The sequence below is a fragment of the Marmota marmota genome, unplaced genomic scaffold, assembly GCF_001458135.2.
Source record: "Marmota marmota marmota unplaced genomic scaffold, marMar, whole genome shotgun sequence".
Taxonomy (NCBI): Eukaryota; Metazoa; Chordata; class Mammalia; order Rodentia; family Sciuridae; genus Marmota; species Marmota marmota.
The window spans coordinates 2479738-2502127 of record NW_025999962.1 but is presented as its reverse complement, the minus strand read 5'-3'; the positions used below and the strand labels follow the sequence as shown (position 1 = coordinate 2502127).

Genomic DNA, 22390 nt, shown 5'->3' with positions numbered 1-22390 from the left:
CCCCTCCTCCTCCCCCTCCTCCACTTGTACTCTAGCCTCCACTCACCTAGCCTCATTCTGGAAGAGTTGCAGTACACATTTGCCATGGTGAAGATTCTGGGAGGTCCCAAGATTTAACTCAGAACTGCTCTAATTTTTTTTTAAACCATAGAACCACTTTACTTATTCAACACCTTCATTTATGTACTTTAGAAAAACAATTATGGGCCAGGGACGCAGCTGCTTGGTAGAGTGAGACCCAGGGTTTGAGCCCCAGTGACACCAAAGAAAAATGAAAGAAAATATGACAGTTATTTGAATAAAGGTAAAGTGGTCTACTAGTATGTTTTCCTGTAATTGAGAGAATATTCCCATTTATCCTTCAAAAATACAGTCTTCCCTCTGTATTTGTGGGGGACTGAGTCCAGTAAGCCAATGGATGCTAAAATCCAGGGTGCTAAAGACCCTTATTTAAAATAGGGTAGAATTTGCTGAGAACTTATGCACATCCTCCCATATACTGAAGGTCATCTCTACAGGATTTCTAATGCTTGATATAATATAAATACTATGGAAGTAGTTGTTATGCTGTGTTTAGGGAATAATGACAAGAAAATAAATGTCTGGGGATTGGGGGTATAGCTCAATAGCAAAGCCCTTGCCTAGCGTGGGCAAAGCCCTGGGTTTCATCCCAAACACTGCTGGGGGTGGTGGGCAGGGAGAAGCTTGTACAGACTCAGTACAGACACAAATTTTTTATTTTTATTTTTTTGGTACCGGGGATTGAATTCAGGGGCACTCAACCACGGAGCCACACCCCCAGCCCTGTTTTGTATTTTATTTAGAGACAGGGTCTCATTGAGTTGCTTAGTGCTTCACTTTTGCTTCACTTTTGCTGAGGCTGGTTTGAACTTGCGATCCTCCTCCTCAGCCTCCAAAGCCACCGGGACTACAGGTGTGCGCCACCGCACCCAGCTCAAGTACAGACACAATTTTTTTAAAAAATATTTTTGATCCAATTTTTTTTTGGACTCTGCGGATGCAGAATGCAGAACCCACAGATGCAGAGGTCACTGTGTGTGTCTTTCTGGTCCACCCTGTGAATATCAATTCTTTAAATCTGTGCTTCATTTTTTTTGTGAAGCATAACTATGCTCCAATTTTTTTCAAAACAATGGTTATCTGGCCTGATGTTTTCCCCCCAATACTAGGGATTGAACCTAGGGGCACTTACCACTGAACCACATCCCCAGCTCTTTTCTTTTCTTTTTTTTTTTTGGAGATAGGATTTCATTAGGTTGCTCAGCTGGCTCCAAATTTGTGATCCTCCTGCCTCAGCCTCCTGGGTCGCTGGGATTACAGGTGTGCACCATGGTGCCCACCCATCTGGCCTGTGGTTAAAGTTGGAAAGAGACTGTTTTGTCTTCCTTATTCAGATTTGAGCTATTTAGAAAGTTGGCTTTCAGTTTTGCTGTTGCTTGTTTTTTGAGACAGGGCCTTGCGAAGTTGCCCAGGCTGGTCTTAAACTCGTGGTCCTCCTGCCTCAGCCTCCTGAGTAGCTGGGATTAAAGGCGTGTACCACAGCGCCTGGCTGCTCTGAATTTTGTGCTGAGAATGTGCTCTCACTCACAAGTACAGGTAGTGTCGCCTTTCCTCAGGTGGAGTCAGGTTTTTGTCTACTTCTGTGCTATCTATACGTTCCAGTTCTTAAACATCTCGCAGGCAGCCTGCTTGTCCCCAGCCTATCCACGTGTGCTGCAGGCCCACCCAGCAGCCCTCACTGAGGTTCAACACTGCAGCTCCTGGCGATGCTTGGCAGCCCAGAAATAGGGAGCACTCAGGCCGCAGGGCCGGGTGTGTTCAGTGGTGTGTCTGGCCTCTGGCAGACTATTCTCAAAACCACTGAGCTGCTGCTGCTCTGTGCTTCAGTGTGCCAGGTGGGCCCCGAAATGGTGCTGGCCGCACTTCCTTACTGATGTGGTGAGTGTGTGTGTGTGTGTGTGTGTGTGTGTGAGCACACGTGTGTGCTGTGGGACAGGCCGTAAGTCAGATCCCCCAGATGCTGTCATTCCTCCTGCTTGGCACAGAGATGTTAATTCTGGCCAGCAGCTGGTTCATGCCTGTTCTCAGCCTCACCAGACACATCACCCCATGCTGATAACGTGGCTAACCGTCTCTTCTTCCATCGCCAGAACTTGGTTTTAACATCTTTTAAAAAGTGTACACAGTTATGGGGCTGTGACCTGGACTTGGTAGCTCCTCACTGGTTTACCATAACTAAGAGCACCTAGTTATATCAGGACTCAGCACTTAGATAGCTCATCATGACCTGCCTGCCTGATGTAAGGGTCTTTCTTTTCAGCCTTTTGTCATCCATGACATGGAAACGTTGTGCATGGCTGAAAAGACTCTTGTAGCCAAGATGGTGGCCAATGGCATCCAGAACAAGGAGGCCGAGGTCCGCTTCTTCCACTGCTGCCAGTGCATGTCGGTGGAGACCGTCACAGAGCTCACGGAGTTCGCCAAGGCCATCCCAGGCTTTGCAAACTTGGACTTGAATGACCAAGTCACTTTGCTCAAATATGGCGTTTATGAGGCCATATTCACAATGCTTTCCTCCATGATGAACAAAGATGGGATGCTGGTGGCATATGGCAATGGCTTCATAACACGGGAATTCCTGAAAAATCTGAGAAAACCTTTCTGTGACATCATGGAACCCAAGTTTGACTTCGCCATGAAGTTCAATGCACTGGAGCTGGACGACAGTGACATCTCCCTTTTTGTGGCTGCTATAATTTGCTGTGGAGGTAAGTACTCGACTTAATCCACTGGTGTCCAGTCACTTACGGGCTCCTCTCTTGAGGGACTTGGTAACTGTCATCCCAGTGCCGGCTTGAGCTCCATTATGTCAAAATGGGCACTGCAAGGGGGGAAGGTGCCTAAGCCGGAGCTGCCACCGAGCGGAGTTATGGGGGAGCCCTGGCAGTGTTGTGTGATATTATGGTGTACACCGTTGTATATTATATAAACATTGATGATGATTTTATATGCTCCACAGTAATGTGATTATATCTAGCATTACAAGCATATCAGATTTCATTGGTACTATAGGATGGCATTCTATAGTACTAATTAATATTCAACACAGCTGTTGTTGCTCTATCCATGCTATAGCTAATGTTCTATACAGTGCCATACAGATGTTGGTATGACAGCTGTCACTCTTGGTAACACTTATGCTACCTCACAATGAAAAATACTGGTTGTTCGTGGGCAGCAATCCCGAGTGTTGCTCTGCCAGAGGAAACGGATCCCAGGCAGGGAAATCGGGCCTCTCTGTGGAGCTGCTCTGCAACGCCAGATTTTTGGCTCAGTGTCATGTTTCTTTAAATAGCCATGTCTCAAGTCTAGGAAAGTCATCCACCTACTGTAAGCTCAGCTGACCTTGCCCAGCCTAGGCAGAGACCAGTGGGGGGGGCAGTCACCCACTGCCACAGCTGTGCTGTCCACCATGATCTCCTCACTCTACCTGCTGGCATCTGTCTGGGCACTGGTCAGATGGAAGGAATTGCTGCTATGGCCCAGCAGCAATGATGCAAGGGCAAGAGGCATGCACAATTGATAACTGTCCTTTGTTTGATCAAGACGTAGTAGAAAGGATGATATAGTACTGTACTAATCCTGTGTATCTAGCCATGTCCAGTGAGATAGGTTAAATCTATTAGGTGGGGTTAAAATTACAAGAGAGGTGGTCTGTCTTTTAAATGATTTCTCTGTTTAAAACTTAATACTTATATTTACTTTACAAGTAAAAAAAAAAATGAAGATAAAATTTCCCTTCATTATCCACGCTTGAAGAGCACAGTAATGAGTGGGCCTTCAACCCCCGCCTGCTGGGTGTGAATGGGGCAGTGTTTTCTGGACCAAGATCAGGACTCGGGCTGAGACTGTTCAGGGGAAGTCCTCCACACTCCAGGTCTCCTCAGCATCCTGTCCACCCCAGCCTCATTCATCTCTTGCTCTCCTCTTTCACCTGAGTCATGTCAGAAGGTGCCTGTGACAGTACTGTCCTTAACCCACCAGCCTAAGTCCCACACAGTCACTGCTTCATCTCTGGGGGAGCTTGAGGCTGGGACAGAAGGACTGAATTCCCGTGGTACGAGAGTGGTCACCTGCCACTACGATGTGCCACTGCTCCCGAGGCTTTTAGTTCTTTTCCCTGACAGGTGTTAGTCAGGCAGATCCAAAAGGGGGTCCCCTGCAAGGGGGACGTAAGGAGGGACTGTGTCCTGGTTGTGTGACTACTGAGGAATGACTCATTCCTGTCATCCTTATTGGGTCCTGGTCAGGCTGACATCTGAAGGCCGTGTGAGGTAGGAGTGTCTGGTCCCCAGGCTGATAAGCAGTTATGAGATGATTATTTACTTGAACATCTCTCTCTTCCTTCGAGAACAGACCGTCCTGGCCTTCTCAACATAGGACACATTGAGAAAATGCAGGAGGGCATTGTGCATGTGCTCAAACTCCACCTACAGAGCAACCATCCAGACGACGCCTTTCTCTTCCCAAAGCTCCTTCAAAAAATGGTGGACCTCCGGCAGCTGGTCACAGAACACGCACAGCTCGTGCAGACCATCAAAAAGACAGAGTCGGATGCAGCTCTGCACCCTTTGCTGCAGGAGATCTACAGGGACATGTACTGATCTCTGTGAATGCACGGCAACCACTTTTCAAGGAGAAATGGGAGCAGCATGGATTTGCACAGATTTCCAGCCTTTTAGTCTCAGACACTGGGAAGCCTGAGGGCTGGGTGACGGTAATGCTCCTCTCCACGTCTTCCCCTTCTCCAGCAGTACATCTAAGAATGTGCCTAGTACTCAGGCGCTGGCGACAGGGTGAACAGTCCGCACTTGGAGATTAAGGGGAGTGATGGTACAGGGTCTGATTTTCACCAGCCCAGTGTTAATCGGTGCACATATCTTTATATCACATTAGTAATTTGCCATTTGATTAATGAGTAACCTCAAAATACCTGGTCTTTCCCTTCTTCCCACCCTTTTGACTGTTGTACTCCCTTATAATTTGGAAAACTAATCAGCACTTTTTAACATTTATAATCCTATAAATCTAGATATAGCCAAAGGTTACATATTTAAAAAGCAGTGAAATATTTATTTGGAAGACTTCAGTTCCATTTCCTGAATTGGAAGAAAGACAGTGGGCTGGTTTTTAATCATAGGATTGAGAGTTTTCAAGAAGGATTTGATGAGCTATGGAGATCTGGCCATTGTGTCCTTTTGGCTCACCGTTTTCATGGTCACAAATCATACGTTGAAAAGCCCATTTCTGGGTGGGTGTGGATGATCCCAAGACCTCCCAAGACCCGCGGTGGGCTGAGGCTGGTGTCTGGTGAGCAGGAGGGGCCCTCGGGGAGTGTTCTCCCCCACCCCCCACTCCTGTCAACCTGCATTCAGTCAGGCTGTTTGCGGGTGTGAGATCAGTTTTAGGGACAAACTGACGAGTGTTGTGTCCCTCTGGCCCATTCGGCAGTCCCTTTGTCATTTCTTGCATTGCCTTTTAAAATATGATGGTTAATTTTTTTTTAATTGGAGAAGCTCCCTGGAGTGAAGATGAGGCAAATGTGCCTTTGTCACCTGGGCAGGGTGGTCCTGGAGAACAAGGCAAGGTGTGGTGTCCTGCATGAGACAGTCCTGCCTGCTCTCAGATTTCACCATGGTTGGGTTTTGTTTGGTTTTACTAAAGACCGAGATAGGCAAGGCTTCTGTTCCTACTACCTATGTGAGGCAGTGTTCTCAATGTCTAAAACATTGGTTTTTGCCCATTATTTGTCTAGAAACTACAGTCCTGGAGGCCTTTCCCTCTGTCCACCAGGCAGGTGACGCACATGGAGAACATCCGGCAGTTGCTCCAGCCAGAGGTGGGCTGAGCCTGCTATATCACTGCCTCCTCTCCTCGGGGTTGTGCACATCTAAGCCCTGGCTGGATCCTGTGTGCTACCCCCATCTTTAGGAAATTTGGTTTTTCTGAGGTTAATAGTATTTGTTGTTCAAGAATGAGTAGGATTGGTCCTGATAAAGTTCCTGGGATCAGCACTGGGAAAAGGCACCAATAAAAAGGACTGGGGATTTCAGCTAGAAAACAAGTGAAAATTTTGGTTCAAACATCCTTTTTAAAAATTACATTTATCCCTATCTTTTTTCTTTTTTAAAAAATATGATCCAGCTGGCGATGTGGCTCAGTGGTAGAGCACTGGCCTATCATGTGCGAGGCCCTGGGTTCAACTCCCAGTACAAAAACAAATAAATAAATAAAATATGATCCAAAGGATCTGTTGACCACCAGCAAGCAGTCTGCCCAAGTGTCCTAGGAATCAGAAGTCCAGAGAAAAGTATTTCCATGTCTGGTCCCACTCGGGGGTTGGCCTCACTGCGAGGGAAGCCAGCCTTCAGGTTGCAGGGCACGGCGCATCAGTGTTGTTGCCTATGCGGAGAATGCCCACTCTGAGATGCCAAGGCTGCAATTCATTTCCTTGGTTCTCTTAGGCCCAGCAAGGTGACCAGTGATATCCTCAGTGGAGCTGGAGACCACAGACCTCTGCCCAGAAGTCACTTGACATTGTTCACCTCTGCTAATAGGAAGGAAAATCACATGTCCCATCTCAGTATCAGTCCCTAATGGCCACGCAATGCTGAATGTCTTGGATCACTTAATCAAAGATTTCTCAGGGTATCAATAATCCAGTCTGGATGATCATGCACCAGATGGCAGCACTTCAATAGGAGCAACCAAGAGTGCACTCACTATTTGCTAGGTGTCACTGGGCATCAGCAAAAAGTACAGCAGAGACGTGTGTGACAGGTCAGGAACCTCTAGACCACATGGGTGGCACCCACTTCCTCAGGCAGAAAACAGAAAATCTCCAACTTTCCCAGTTCTTCACTTTCTCGCCTTTTAGCAGTAACAAGTGCCAGACTCCCAGACTGCACATAACCCTTGTGCCCCAGATGCTGAGTAGAATAAGGCACAAGCAGGGGTGCAGCTGAGATTGTAGGGCTCACAGCCAGATGGGACCCTCTCTGCTCAGTGAGTCCCTGTTCTCCTGCCTCCTGGTGTTCCAGCAGAGCTTCTGGCACACTGAATGTTGTACCTACCATCCTTGGGAAACCTGAGCGCCTATGGGCACCAGGCCAACGGGGTGAGTGCAGATCGTCTTAATTAGAGGCCTCCAGTTATGCCAGCAGGACTCACAGCAGTGCTGTCCTCAGAGCGCCAGCCAGCAAGCTAAGCTGGTCCTTTCTTCCCACCTTGCTGCCTGTTCCCCATGACCTCCACACAGTTCATTGATAAGTTTAAAGCATCTTCCTAAAGAGTGTGTGCCCACACAAATGAAATTCAACGTGAAGTGGTTGAGAAAGAAACCCAGGACTTGGCACACTCAAGAATGCCACCAGAGCTGTCCCTCTTCTTAAGAGCTATGAAGGTACCTTTCTGCTGGTGCTGAGGCCCTTCTTAACACTGGGCCATTTAAGACCCTGAAGGAATGGATCACCTCTGGTATCATGTGGAGGGTCCAGGGACAATGCAGCATCCCCAGAGAGGCCTAGAACCCCAAGGCACTAGGAAAATGTTTGACAGAAGAGACAAGTGAACGACTCAGTTGGCAAACGCCTCCTGTTCATGGAGCAGCTACCTCAATAGGCGTGCCCAGCCCCACTGCTGGAGCTAAGGCGGGCAGAACCCTTGGCCTTTCTGGCATCTCTATACCAGTCGGTGCTGTCAGGGTTCCTTGATGGCTCACACACCTCTGACTGTCGCACACAAGGAGATGGCAGACCGTGTGACTTTCTAAAGGCAGTTTTGTTGTTTAACGGAAGTCTTACAGAGGTCCATGTGTAACAGTTACTGCCCGCACCTAGAGAAGCTAAGACTGAGCAAGACTTGACGGCCCTGCTGCAGGAGCCCTCCCTCCTGCTGACCACAATAATCCAGGCCCTTCTGTAGGAGAGACCCTGACAGACGCCTCCCTCTGCTGTCACTTGCCTCTGCATTCCTCTGTCCGACTCCAAGCGGTTCCCATTGTAAGCCCCTTCTCAACCTACTGTGACACGGGGCATATTTGCTACTTAGCAGCCGATGCCTAATGGAGGGGAATTTTTGTCCTGGCCCAGTGGCCACAGGTGTCTGTGTTGAATCTGGTTTAAAGAAGGACCCGTTGTTTGAACCGGAAAGTCTATGCTTCCAGCTGAGAGTGGCATCTTGTCAGAGGACCTCTGGCCCCTTCGAAGGACTTCTTCAACCCATGTCCTCTCAACATGCTCAGCACCGAGCCTGCAGGGCGGGCTCCCGTGGCCTCCTCCCTCTGCAGCCCCTGGAGGGGACAGATGCAGAATCTGCCTCCATTTTAAATGGAAACATCCAGACTGGGGAGGAAGGGTGTGGTGCCTGTCCACCTTCCCCGCCTCCTCCATCCTACCAGGGACAACAAGCTAGCTGGAGTCCCGAGTCTCCAGGACCTGGGAGGTCACCCTTTGCTCAGCCCACGTTCTTGCGGCTGAAGCTGCCGACTGTGGTGGCCTGGGGACTTGAGGCAGTGCCCTGAGGAGTTACCTCATGAGTCTTCCTCTAAGTTAAGGATGTGGTGTAGACTCAAGATAGGCAAGGGCATCATACTTTCTAGAAGTTGCAAGTCAACTTGATGCCACTGAGCTGATTATGAAAAGGTGTCCCAGGACGCTTGTTTCAGTGTGATGCTGGCACTGCCATGGGGGGGGGTTGTCTTTATTTGTCACTTTATAAGTAGCACTAAGATCTGGGCAGCTGCACAGGCACACTTCTGACCAATGAGTCGTCATCACAGGGGACTTGCATACCTTCCCAGGGACAGGGACAGTGAGAGCTGACAGTCTAGCCCATCTTCAGACATCACGTCCACAGATATTACAGAGAAAGCTCTAAGGCAGCTCAGCTTTGAGCAGCAAACAAAGGGTGGTGACAGATAGGTCTCCATCTGCCTCCGCTGTGCTGGTGACAGCCAGGGACCTCTTACCAAGGGATCTTCTACATCACTGACTCATCACCTGGCCTTTCTCCAAGTCATGTACTCCTCCAAGACCTTCTATCTAGAAATATCAGAGAGAGCTCAAAGGTTGGTGTCTAGGTTTTTTCTGGGACACACACACACACACACACATAATTAGATGCCATTTTAATAGAATTGAGGAAAATTCATTGCCGCCCCCCCCCCACCCTGCCTGTTAAGCAGACTAGGGTAGGAATTAGAGCAATAGATTTGGTCTGGCTATGAATGTAGGAGGCCATTTTATTTCTTTAAAGTCACACTGAAATGTGAAATTGGAAATTTTGTTTGAAAACAGATAAGGACCCTTATGCATGCTCTGGCTTAATGACACACAGTGCTGTCCCTGGGGCACCTCAGTGGGCTGCAGCGAGTTCTCAAACTTTACTTCAGCAGAGCTGCAGGCTCATCAGAAAAAGGTGGTGTGTGGCCCCTCCTGAGAGGGCAGGGAGAGGCTGCTGTCCCCTTATGAGTAGCCCCAGGACCCCTGAGGCCTCTCAGAGCTGGAGTCCCATTAGCCGCCCACTTGCTTCTCAGAGTCTCAGTCTGAGACATGAGAAACCTAATGGGTTCCTTTCTCCCTAGAGAGCCCCTCCTGGGAGGGAAGCTGGGCTACTCCCCCACCCCCCACTCCCGTGGTCCCGCTGAGATACATGTTGCCAGATCCTCTCCGAGTTCTCAGCCAGTGAGTACGACCCAGTGGTGTCCATCCACATTGCAGTGGGATCAGGGCACCTGACCACGACCAGCACTTAATGGCCCTGCAGCTGTTGATGGCAAAGAGAAACAAGGAACGTCCATTTTTACTTCACAGACAGCGCAGTGAGACCTGTGACGTTCTGTTTTGTTTTAAAGTTTGCCAGTCGGCTAAACAGTGAAAACCTCCAAGGTTTTTTCTTGAGAAGAGAGGCCAGGCTCCTGCTCTCACTGTCTTCCCCGCCATCACAAGTCCCTGAATCTGATGAACTGACACGGCACCATGGATGCCAGGCACAAGCCAGCCCTGGCACCACCGTGGTGCTGCCTAGGACAAGCGGTGAGGCCAGCGGCAGGGGTGTGTGAGCTGCCGTGTCCCAAACTGCAAGGGACCCTCTCTCCACCTTCCCCGAACCCCTGGGGCCTCACCTCTGCCTTTAGTCAGCGAGGATGGGCTCTGGCCCTGGAGATCGCCCAGTGGCTGGCCTTCTGGAGAGTCCATCACTTTTGGAAACTTCATTCTTTAAAGACACAGTCAGTTCCTTTTCCAGGCCTAAAATGAAATATACCTCACAATAAGTGAACACCACGTAATGCCCTTCTTGGTAAGGTTACAGTATTACTCATGTTGAATGCCACTACCTTATCAACACTGTATGGTAAAAAGAATCACGTCAATAACTATATCTTAAATACTGTGACTTGAGTTTTCAAAAAAAAAATCCCAATATAACCAGCGTGATGGCACACGCCTATAATCCCAGAGGCTTGGGAGGCTGAGGCTGGAGGATCACAAGTTCAAAGCCAGCTTTCGCAACTTAGCAAGGCCCCAAGCAACTCAGCGAGACCCTGTCTCCAAATAAAGTATATAAAAAAAAAAAAGGCTGGGGATGAGGCTCAGTGGTTAAGCACCCCTGGGTTCAATTACAGTACCAAAAAAAAAATACAAACAGCTAACTTGCAATCATACATCTAACAGCAAACATTTGTTTTCTTAAATCAGCGTTTGTGATGTACATGCTTAAAAGGCTGACTTGTGAACCTACTGAAAATGAAGCTGAGACAAAACAACTGAAATGCAATTGCACACGCACACACGCACACCAGTTTTTCTCTTCTGAGCCATGCAGGCTTTATCTCAGTGTGTAGATCCCCCTTCAGCATCCCCTACATGCAGAAGTGCAAGTCTGTCTTTATGCATTTCTACCAGCAAAGCCTCCGCAGACCCCAGGTTGCAGGTCACTTCGTACTAGTGTTCTGATTGGACCATTGTGTATTCCTGCTTGGTAAACAGCTCCTGCTCTTCAGGGCACCACCTATGGGTTACTACCAAAGAGCTCTAGCCATCTGGAACACTATTGTTTGCACCTGCAGGTTCTATGGTGGCCTTCGATGGCCAAACCAGAAGCACAGAGCCTAGGAGCCTCCCACACGTCCTTTTCAGTTTCTTGGCCAAATTTCTTTGTGGTGTATATTTTTGACACCCACAGGGATCCACCGTGCTGTTATGCTAAAACCCTGGGGAGAGCGTTTGCCAGTCATGGTTACTGCTCCTATGTGCCTCTCGCCCTCAGTGCTCGGGCTCAGAGCCCTCTCCTCGCTCTAGTAAATGCAGCAGTTTCAAGTTGGAATCGTCAAGCTGGCTCCAGGGTCCTCCCCAGGTATGGGGACATCCAGGACCTCAGGAATCCAGGGTGTGCACAGGAAAGCAGGTGTCATTTTTCTAGTCATGGTAACTGATTGGTTCCAGGTGATGTGGAAATGGCTATAGCATGGCCTTAATTCTTTTAGATCTTGGGTCTTCACTTTCCTCTTAGGAGAGTGAACTGACCACACTCGTTAATCTGTTTCCTGAATTCATGAGAACTTAGGTTTGGAATGTCCTACTGTAAGACTGGTGAATGTAAAAGGTTAATTTCAGGGCACAGTTTTGCCTTAATGGTTTTAAAAAATAAACTATTTTTTAAGATTACCCGGTGAGTCCTGAATGATGCTGTGAGAAGAGCTGCTCTGTACAGACCGAGCCCAGCTGGGTCTGCTCTGGGCCTGCCCTTGCTGGAGCTCGCCGTCACCACAGGGTCACCTTCTGCCCTGCAGGACAGAATGGATCTAGGACAATGTGGCCCCAGAACATGATATCCATGAATCTGAAGTACACGAAACAGGAAGCTTTTTTTTTTAAATATCTTTATTTTTATGTGGTGCCGAGGATCGAACTCAGTGCCTTACAAGTGCAAGGCGAGCGCTCTCACTCGAGCCACAATTCCGGCCCCTAGGAAGCTCTTAAATAAAATCCAGTGTACACATCAAAGATCTTTATATCTCACCCAACTTGGTGGTCGGCCTTGCCGTGGTCACAGAGTAAGGCAGCAGTTCCTGCCTCTGAGACTCTAAGCAGACACGGGGACCCCTGGGAGGCTGTGGGACTAGAGGGCTGAGTGCAGGGTGGCGAGGGGTGGCATAAGGGAAGGAAGCCAGTGTTCCTGACCTGAGAGTGCAGGGCAGAGCGTGCAGCGGGGCCCGGGCTGGAGCCAGCCTGAGCAGCTGGAAAGCCGACACTTGGCTTCCCAGCACCCCCTCCACTGCCTGTCCATGATGTCTTGCCCAAAGTGTCCACAAAAAACATCTTCACACTGCCATCCCAGAGTGCCTATGGGGACATCCAGTCTCCAAGTGTCTTGTGGAAGAATTTCTTTTCAAAGCATTGGTGGGCTCTTCAGGTTCACAGTCATGTCGGTAATGGGCAGTGAGTGGTCAAGATGCAGGACATTTCCAAGCTTACATAAGGATGTAAAGGAAAAATCCTGTCCCCCAGACCTACTGCTGTGCATGAAGGCAGCCTCGGAGAGTGACTTCCTTGTGCACAGATGGCAGCGTGGCCCTCCACCATGTTCCAGGCCTCATGTGTGCGCCTTCCAGGCTACCCGAGCTGCCCACTGAAGGGAGTGTCCCTCTCACTCAGAATCCTCAGCCCTAGGGGCAGCTCCGCAGCACCAGGCTGGACCCACAGGCTGTCTGCTCCACCTCCTGGCACGGCTCCTCCACTCCCTTGGGCTGCAGATGCTGCTCCCTACCAGGCCAGGCGCTCTGCACAGGAGACTGCTGCCCACTTGGCACAGACTGCACTCACGTTCAAGGACAGGGCTGGCTGGAGGGCCGCTTAGGACCTTTCCTTTTGTCCACGTCTTGCTGGATTTCCCGAGGGAAGGCACTGATGTTGTCCTGCACACAAGGGAGGCAGAACCTCCTGCTGTAGAACAAGCTGCACTCCTGGGGCAGGGGAGGGGGCAGTGAGCGGCCTGGACACTGCTGCTCCTCCAGAGCTGCCAGCGGCCCCCCACAGGCACAGGGAGGGCGGGGGCCACAGCCAGAGCAGCAAGAGCTCAGGGTCTGGCAAGGCATCCGGGAGGCAGGGGGTACGGGGGGACAGATGCCGGGCCTGCCCTGCGCCATCAGGAGTAGAGCCCACTTCGGGCTGAAGTCCTGAGTCCTCGCTCGGTTATCTCAGCAGAACAGGGCCTTGGCAAGTGCCTGAGCCAGGAGTAGCAGGGGATGAGAGGCCACCAATCAGTGACTGGTCTGGGCAGGAGGCCAGACCCTCCCAGCCACGTCCACTCTCCTTCATGACCCTCAATACTAGAACTGCTGAGATTCCCCCTTGCACCCAGGTCAGGACACTTCCCAGCCCGCTTTGCAACTGGGTATGGCCATGTGGCGAGTATGGTCAGGGGTGTCATCATGAGTATGCTACCTCCTGATCACGCCCTCCAAAGGAAGGGACATATGTTCCCTTGTCCATTCTTGCTAGCTGGGATATACATGTGATGGTAGAAGCTACAAGAGCCATAGTGGACCCAAGTGGATGTTGTATGTTGATGATAGCAGCACAGTCCACCCAGCAAGGACTGCCTGTCATAGACTCATATATAAGAAAATGAGTAAATAACTGTATCTCTTGTTTGGACCACCCTATTTTGGGGGTCTCTCTCCAGCCCCTTAGCACCATAGCATATGCCTCAACTACTAACCAAATTGCCTGAGTTCTTGGAAGCAGTCCTTTGCCATGGAGATACCCGTGTGGGCCACCTCCCTTCTGCTCACCTGCTCTCCTGTGCCTCACCCTCCACCACCTCTCCTGACCCCTGCTTGTGCAAGGCTCGGCCACGCCCTCATCAGCCGACCTTGAGGGGTGGGCTGGTGGGCTGGTGCTGTCTGTGTCTGTTCCCTCTTGTGTGCTTTGCTCTGCGGCAGATGCTCATGGACTTCTCAGCCTCCAGGACTTCTCTGGTCACACTGGCCACATGCCAGTACCACAGTGCAAGGATCTAGTTCTACTCCTTGTCCAGGCCAAGACACTCCACCTGACCCTCACCTGCCCTCCGACAAAGGCTTCCCTGGCTCCACCTGTGCCGGGCGGGCCCCCAGATCCCCACAGTGAGGACAGGCAGTCCTGGCCCTGCGGCTTACCTACCGGACCCACACACACCAGCCTGCTGCACAAGCTGCACCGGGACCCAAGGACCAGGAATCTGTCTGTGCCTGAAGTGAAGGGGTCCTTCATGACGTAGCTCTCTTCCAGCAGGCTGCAGGAGACAAGCCCAACCTAAGCCAGTGGACACCTGGCTGCGAGCCACGGCACTGGCTGTGCAATAGGGGACCTGCTGGGACCTGCACCCCTGCCTAGGCTCAGCAGAGGAGGGACTGTCCACCTCTGCCACAGGGTAGTGACAGAATGGCCAAGCCACTGCAGGCCAGGAGAGAACTGAGACCTGAACCAGTCTTGGTCTACACCAGCCATCTGTGTAGAGAGAAGTCCTTTTTAATAACAAGAAGGGCTGTCCCAGTGTGTCCCAACCCCAGTCTCACCACTGGGTGTGGACACAAGGCTCCCCCAAGCTGCCAGCTCTCACACCAGCAGGGTTACATGGTGACACAATTCCTGGTCAGCAGAAGAACCACAGCTAGAAGAAAGGAGCCTGGTGCCCCTGCCAGTGGGCCATGGTCGGCTTTCCCCCATGTGGCCTCTGATTTGACATGGAAAGGTCAAGAAGCAAGTGCTAGACCAGGTCCACTCTTGGTTGCTGTGGACAGACCCACATGAGGTGGTCCTCAACACTCACGTCTACCGGGACAGCAAGGAAGACGGTGTCCCTCCCAGGAAGTAGCACCAGACAATAGGGCATAGCCCCAAATGATGAGGCCACCATGGCTTCTGTTGCCCACTGCTGGGATGTTTCAGCGTGGCCACAGATTCTACCCCGTGGCTGGAACAGTCCTTGAACCCTGGGCTGTGCTAGGAGGAAAAGCCTGGGAGCTGGACATCCGAGAAGCCCTCAAGTCCTGCCTGGGCCTCTACCGGTCACACCTGAAACACCCAAAGCCTGGGCAGGAACAGGCCTGAGGCACAACACCCAAGCCAGGTGTCAGACTCTGGCCCAGCATCCGCCAAACCACCCCGGGCACTGGCTCCCAAAACATGTACTCACACAACAGCCTGGGTGTTGGGGGGCTTCTGCCCCACATAGCTGTATGGAGCTGTCACAGAACAGAGCTGGCACTTGAACACACCCAGAGGACAGCACTCTGCCTCAGATGCCATCTGCAAGATGAAAAGACAGGGCATGTCACTTTCTATTATAGTTTGGATGTGTTTTCCCCCGAAAGCTCATGTGTGAGACAATGCAAGAAGGCTTGGAGGAGAAATGATTGGGGCATAGCCTTAACCTCATCAGTCAATTAATCCCTGATGGCATTAACTGAAGTGGTGGGTGTGGCTGGAGGAGTGGGAACTGGGGCATGGCTTTGGGGTGTACTTTTGTATCTAGTGAGTAGAGTCTCTCTCTCTGCTTCCTCATGATGTGAGCTGCTTTCCTCTGCCACACTCTTCTGCCGTGATGTTCAGCCTCATCTTGAGCCCCAAGATTGGAGCCTGCCTTCTATGGACTAAGACCTCTGAAACTGTGAGCCCTCAAATTAACCTTTTCTCCTCTACAATTGTGCTGGTCAGGTCCTTTAGTCACAGCAGCAAGAAAGCTGACTAACACACCTTCAGAACCACAAACCCCCATCTCAGACACTCGATGGTCTGGTGCATATTTTTTACCCACAAAATGCAAGCCTCCCTTACAGACAAGAAATCCCGAGCTCAGAGCAAGCCCAAGACCTGCTCACAATCGCATGTGATGTTTGAGTGTGCTCGAGATGGACTGCTGGGCTGTGACACCAGCCTCAAGCTCTGAAAGATGAGAATTGTCACGTATGTACGCCAACTATGAAACAACTACATTAGAAATCAATCACAGAAAGGTACCTGGAAATTCCCTAAATACTTAGAAATTCAGCAATATACTTCTTAAAAAGCCATAGTCCAAAGGAGAAATCACAAGACAAATTAGAAAATATTTTTAACTATATGAAAACTAAAATACAACACACCAAAATGTGCAGAATGCAGCTTACATGGTTTTCAGGAAGGAATTTCATGACTTTGCATGTTTACACTAGAAAAGAATATTTAGACTCAATCCTATAGTGATGATTTCTTAAGAAGCTAGGAGGAGAAAGCAAATAACACCCAACACATGTAGAAAAGAAGAAAATAATAATAAAAAAAGAAACAGAAGTCAAAGAAATGGGGTAAAGGCCAACAGAAAAAGACTCAATAAAGCCAAACTGCTTATTCCAAAAGTTAAATAAAATCGATAGCCTCTAATTCGATTGATCAAGAAAAGTTGAAGAAGACATAAATTATTACTCTCAGGAATGAAAGAAGCAGCATCATTAAGACTAGAAACACTTTGCAGATAATAAAGGAACATCGTGTATTACTTTTAACCAAAAATTTTTACCATTTATCAGCCAATCATCAGCCAGTCACAGTGATGCACATCTGTAATCCCAGGACTCAGGAGGCTGAAGGCAGGAGGATGCAAGTTCAAGGCCTGCATGGGTAATATAGTGAGATCCTGTCTCAAAAATAAAAAGGGCAGGGCTGGGGTTGTGGCTCAGCAATAGAGCGCTCGCCTAGCACATGTGAGGCCCTGGGTTCGATCCTCAGCACCACATAAAATAAAGCTATTGTGTCCAACTACAACCAAAAAATAAATATTTAAAAATATTAAAAGGGAAAAATCCCTGGGTTCAATCTCCAGGACCAACATAAATAAATTAAAAAATAAAACAGTAAATACACCAATTATCAAAAGTGACTCAGAAGATACTGGAAACCTACAAGCCCTATTTTTACTAAGAAAATGAAATTTATAATTAAAAATTTCTCCAAAAATGAAACAAACAAAAATACATTTTTCAAAATGTCATGCCTAGCTGGCTTTGCTGTCTAATTCCGTCAAGCATGTGAAGAAGTAGCATTAATCCTATGTGAACTCTTCTAGCACTGCAGGCAGAAGGAACACTTCCTGGGGTTTTGTGATATCAATATTTTGTAGACACCAAACTGCCAGTGTTACCATGACACCGCAAACTAGACAAAGCTTTTATCACATAACTACAGACCGACATCCTCATGGACATCAACACAAGTAAACAAAATATTAGCAGGTTGAATTCAAAGGTCTAATGGATTGTGACAGCAGATTTGTCCCAGGAATGCAAGGTTGGTTTGACATTCAAAAACCAGTGTGTACAATTCATGCCACTAACAGAGGGAAGAAAATCATATGGTCATATCAATAGATACAGGAAAATCATGATAAAATTCAAGAGGATTATTAAAAACCCAAAGCTACACATTGTGCTGGGAGAGGAAGCCCTAAGTGGCTCCCAACTGGCTGGAGTGAGCTCCCTTCTTAGGCATATAAGGCTGTTTAGTTGGATATGACCTTTTTCCACAGGCAGCTAGTTCTAGGGGCTAATTACCTATCCAGCAAAAACTCACTTCCTCACCTTCACTCCTACTGTTCCTTCTACCTGCAAGACTTTCCCCTCATCTCTACAGAATTTCCTTCTGGCTACTCTGAAGATTTGATCTTTGGCTTTCAGCAATTTCCAGGATTGTTCTTTTGTTTTGAAGTTACTTATCCTGATGATGCTGCTGTAAGCAAATTCTTCAATCTGTGGATGGTATCTTTCATTAGTTCTGAAAAATACAAATATTTCTTCTGCTCCATTTCTCTTTTCTGCTGAAATTGCTACTGCAAATGTTAATGCCAGTTGATACTGGCCCCCAGTTCTTGGATGCTCTACTTTGGGTTTTCCATTCTCTTCTCCTTGTATTTCAGTTTGGGCGATCTCTATTGACCTATCTTCAAGTTCATTGATTTTCCCCCCTTACCTATAGCAAGTCAACTGCTGTGCCCTTTGAAGGCATTCTGTGCCTCTGCTGTTTCTTGCTAGCATTTCCATCAACTCTTTCTGCTCCCTTCTCTGCTGAAACTCCCATCTGTATATGCATACTGTCTACCTTTTTCACTAAAGCTCTTAATATATTAATCATGCTTAAACTCCGTCTTGACAGTTCTAACATCTGAGCCATATCTGCTTCTGGTTCTATTGATTGTTTGATCCTTGGCAATGGGGCCTTTTGTTTTGCTATTCTGGTTGAAAACTTGACACTGTTTGGAATGGAGGTAAGCAGTACTTACGCCTGAAAACAAGCCTGTTTCTGCTGAGCCTGTAGTACTGGGTATTGAATCATTCTAGTTAGCAGCTGACATAGGTCTGGGTTTTGTAGTTGCTATTGTTATCCTTAGAGTATGCCAGGCTTTATATTTCCCCAGCAATACCTTGCTCGGGTGTGAGATTTATTTGTCCAGAATGTTCTCAACATCTGCTGCACCATCACTTGAGGCTGCAGGTACAACTGCATGCTACTCACTGTCATCTGCACAGTAGTAGTTCTATCTTTCCTTTACCGTCAGGCCTAGGCCTTGTGACCCTGGATGTGTGGATGTGTCATGAATCCCGCCCCTTCCCCAAGTATATGAGACCTCAAATGATAGGGTACAGCTGGAGCAGCAGCCACCTCTTCCTCCAAGTCTGCACCACCAAGAAAGCATTTTTGCCCCTGCCCTGGATCTTTTCCACAGCACAGTGCATGCTGGTGAAGAGTCCGGAGTGACTGCAAACTCTCTTTGTTTCTGTGGCTCCCAGGGGCTCTATACACCAACCCTAGTCCACACTTGGTATAGCTGGTGTTATGGTTTGGATATGAGGTGTCTCTCAAAAGCGCATGCAAGCAAGTTTAGCTGGTAGCAATGGCACATGCCTGTAATCCCAGTGGCTTGGGAGGCTGAGACAGGAGAATTGAGAATTCAAAGCCAGCATCAGCAAAATCAAGGTGCTAAGCAACTCAGTGAGACCCTGTCTGTAAATAAAAAAATACAAAATAGGGTTGGGGATGTGGCTCAGTGGTTGAGTACCCCTGAATTCAATCTCCAGAAGCTGCCCCCCCAAAAAAAAGTTTAAAGGTGAAATGACTGATTAAGAGAGCCTTAACCTAATTGGTGCATTAAAACTGATAAACTGGTTGGTAATGTAGATGGGTGGGGTGTGGCTGGAGGAGGAAGGCATGTCTTTGGGGTATATATTTTGTCCCTGGTGAGGGAAGTCTACTTCCTGATTGTCGTGTCCTGATCCCCAGCCACAGCCTTCTGCCATGATGGATGGAGCTGGCTGTCTGTGGACTGAGAACTCTGATACTGTGAGCCCCAAGTAAACTTATCCTCCTCTAATTGTTCTTGTCATGTCTTCTGGTCAGAACAGTGAAAGAGCTGACTAAAACAGCTGGTATTCAGCATTTCATTAAAACTTAGCTGACTACTTACCAGCGTGGATGGCAAGCCCTCCCATGGTCTGTTGGGCCTAGGAAGCTAGGTCATTCAAGATAGGATAAGAGATCCCTCTGTGATGCCTGCTGTCTGATGGGTTCAAGAAAACTTATGACTGGTAGATCATTTAGCTTTATCTGATCATTTTGCTTAAAGAATTTCTATTTGTCTTTCAAAGTTCTTGCACAACCTTAGGAGTCAGCCCCTTGGCTCCCTGCTGTGACCCCCTCACCCCAACGACTCCAGGGAGGTGCAGTGCGCCCAGCAGTAGGAGCTTTGTTGTTGGCCAGCCCCGATGCAGACCTCGGGTGACTTTTGTGAAAATCCTGGATGCGAGCGAACCTAATTCCACTTTGCATCTTAACTGGTGCGACCTAGACCCCCACCGAGGCTGCTGGGCGCGGTGCCCTTGTAGCAGGTAACCGGCAGGTGACAGTCCCGGGACGGCGTGGCCTCAGCCCAGTCACTCCGAGTCCACACCGGCCGCCTCCCAGCCAGCTCTCGGGATCAGCAGGGCTCCGCACCGCCGGCCCCGCCATAGGCGCGCGCGGCCCTTCAGCGCCCCCCAATCCCCGTCCCGGGTGCCCGCACGGCCGTGCCGCCCACCTCCGCTCACAGCCGGAAGACAGCCGGGACCGGCCAAGGCAGGAGCCCGCGAGCTGGAGGCGCCCAGAGAGCGCCAGGCCGGCCACCGCACGCTGGCCGCCGCACAGGCACTCACCGCTGCCCGCCGCCGCGACCCTGGCTCCACGGCGCCTGCGCGGCCCGGCTCCGCTTCCGCTTCCGTCGCGTCCTTCCGGTTCCGTCGTAGAACCTGTGACCCGGCTGCTCCCCGGCCGAACTCGCGGGCTCTGCCTGCCGTTCGCACCTCCCCGAGGCGCCCGGCCCCCGGGGCTGTCGCAGGTCGGGGTCGCCGGACCTTGTTAGCTCGCTGCGTCCTGTCGTCCCGCACGCGGGAGGGGGCTTTGCCCACCCCCGGGCCGACGGGCTGGGTCAGCAGGAGCCCCGGCGTGTGTGGCTTCGGACCCGACGCTGCGCCTTCGAAGCCTCCCAGTGGCCGGCGACGCCCCTGGTGGTCTGCGCCTCGCGCCCTTTTCAGCCCGCTGTTATTTGGCCCTGAAATGCCCGCCCCACTCCTGGACCCCGTTAATGGGAAGCACTAATAAGTCTGCGGAGTTACAGGCACGGATTCTGAAGGCAGCAGGCTGAACTTGGCTTGTGGACTCCACTCCTGGCCTCTCCCTAAACGCAGTGGGTCTTCACCTGAGCTTTGGGGGAGAACAGGATCCGCTACGCCTCTTCCCCGGTGGTTTAGGGGTTTTGTTCTGTGGGAGAGATGACCTGCTGCAGCGGCACGTCTCACTGTTCTGTTTCACCAGGCCACAGTCTTCTTCGACATCCTGCATAGTTAGTGGGATCTCTGGACCAATTCCCCAGGCTCTGTGAGACATATTCACTCATTGCCTATGGGGCTGCAACTGTATCTCGTAGACCAGAATTTACCCTACATTTGTCAATTCCACATTTAAAGTTGCATTTAAATGGGACTGGTGTCTGGGACTCATTCCTTTGGGGAATTGAGAATTATAGTGAAGCCAGAATTAGGCAGATAGGCAAGGGTCAAATCCAGAGAATGGAGGGATTGAAATGTTAATTCCTTCAGAGCCCTTCCTCCACCTTTATCAAGAACCTGCCCCTGCTCCCACCTGTTGCTAAGGTAAGCTGCCCCAGGAATTGTCCCTCCCTACAGGGAGTTGTAAAAGTTGCTAATTAATTCACCCTGGGCCCCCTTCCTGCCCAGAACACTCTTCCCTGACTCCTCCAGCTGGCCTGTCTCCCACCTTTTGGCCATCCCAAGAGCATCTCCTGGACCTAGTCATGCACAAGAAAGGAGAGAGATAAGGGGAAAGAGAGCAGGAGAACAAAAGAAGCCTAGGCTATACAAAAAGGCAGAACACCCTCACTTCTTGGGATACCAGGATACCAGCTATGGCCCCCTTCTTCCTCTGGGGAGAAGTCTATGTTACCCCTTTTTATACAAACCCTGTTTTACATGCTTGCCACAGCGTGCTTCTCTAATATTATGCTTCAACACGTGAAGAAGCAGGTAACTGGCAGTATCAATAGGAGGATTTTAGCAATAATACCTCGGACTAGAACCACTCGGACCTGGGCAAGAGTTAGCAAGCATTTTATTTCCTCACTAGTAGACATCAGCTTTGCTTACAGCAATGATATTCTTCCAATCCCTTTAAAGATAATATACTAGATTCATAGATTGTTTTTGTTTTTGTTTTCCAGATCTGCCCAATGAACTTGATGAAGCATGTCAGATTTAACCTATGAGGTACACTGTGGTAATCCCATGAATGCTACAGCAGACTTATTTTAAACAAGTTTGCTGGGCTGGGGATGTGGCTCAAGTGGTAGCGCGCTCGTCTGGCATGCGTGCGGCCCGGGTTCGATCCTCAGCACCACATACAAAGATGTTGTGTCCGCCGAGAACTAAGAAATAAATATTAAAAAAAAAAAAAAAAAAACAAGTTTGTATGCAGTGTAAGAGTTAAGTGAAATACTAAGAGCAAATTGTGGTCTTTAGCACAACCAAGAGTTAATTTTAAAAAGTTGTTCAGTTATTAGAAAAAGCTTACCAAAAATCCAAAATCATTGAAAGTATTCCAAAAGTGGTTTCAGAAAATAGACTGCATATGAAATAATCATTAAAATGACATTCAGGTACAATGTAGGGAAATTAGAACCAGGAAATATTTATGCATAATCCTGAAACTAATTTTTGTAGAGACTATTTTCTGGTCACTATAGCTCA

At 49.3% G+C, this 22390-nt stretch overlaps 2 protein-coding genes and 1 long non-coding RNA gene across 7 annotated transcripts in view; 2 read left to right on the top strand and 1 right to left on the bottom strand.

Annotated features, from left to right (window-relative positions):
* Nucleotides 1-11747, top strand: part of Ppara (peroxisome proliferator activated receptor alpha) — a 58648-nt gene extending 46901 nt beyond the window's left edge. For 4 of the 5 annotated variants that reach the window (XM_048802998.1, XM_015501796.2, XM_015501794.2 and 1 more), the window contains 2 exons: nt 2342-2789; nt 4438-11747. In XM_048802998.1, the coding sequence (XP_048658955.1) occupies nt 2342-2789; nt 4438-4685 (696 nt within the window). In that variant the 3' untranslated portion in view covers nt 4686-11747. Of the gene's footprint in view, nt 1-2341; nt 2790-4432 lie in introns of all 5 variants that reach the window. The other variant, XM_015501799.2, reaches the window with a different exon arrangement.
* On the bottom strand, nt 11265-20330 carry Cdpf1 (cysteine rich DPF motif domain containing 1). The gene is made up of 5 exons (XM_015501792.2): nt 20170-20330; nt 16624-16716; nt 15262-15374; nt 14247-14358; nt 11265-13045 (listed from the first exon to the last, which is right to left on the bottom strand). Exons 2-5 carry the CDS (start codon nt 16624-16626, stop codon nt 12908-12910), a joined length of 366 nt encoding a protein of 121 aa, XP_015357278.1. The 5' UTR covers nt 16627-16716; nt 20170-20330; the 3' UTR covers nt 11265-12907.
* LOC125616787 lies at nt 20291-22162 on the top strand. The gene is made up of 2 exons (XR_007347531.1): nt 20291-21280; nt 21865-22162. It is a non-coding gene; the product is annotated as an uncharacterized LOC125616787 (long non-coding RNA).
* Nucleotides 22163-22390: the final 228 nt, after the last annotated feature.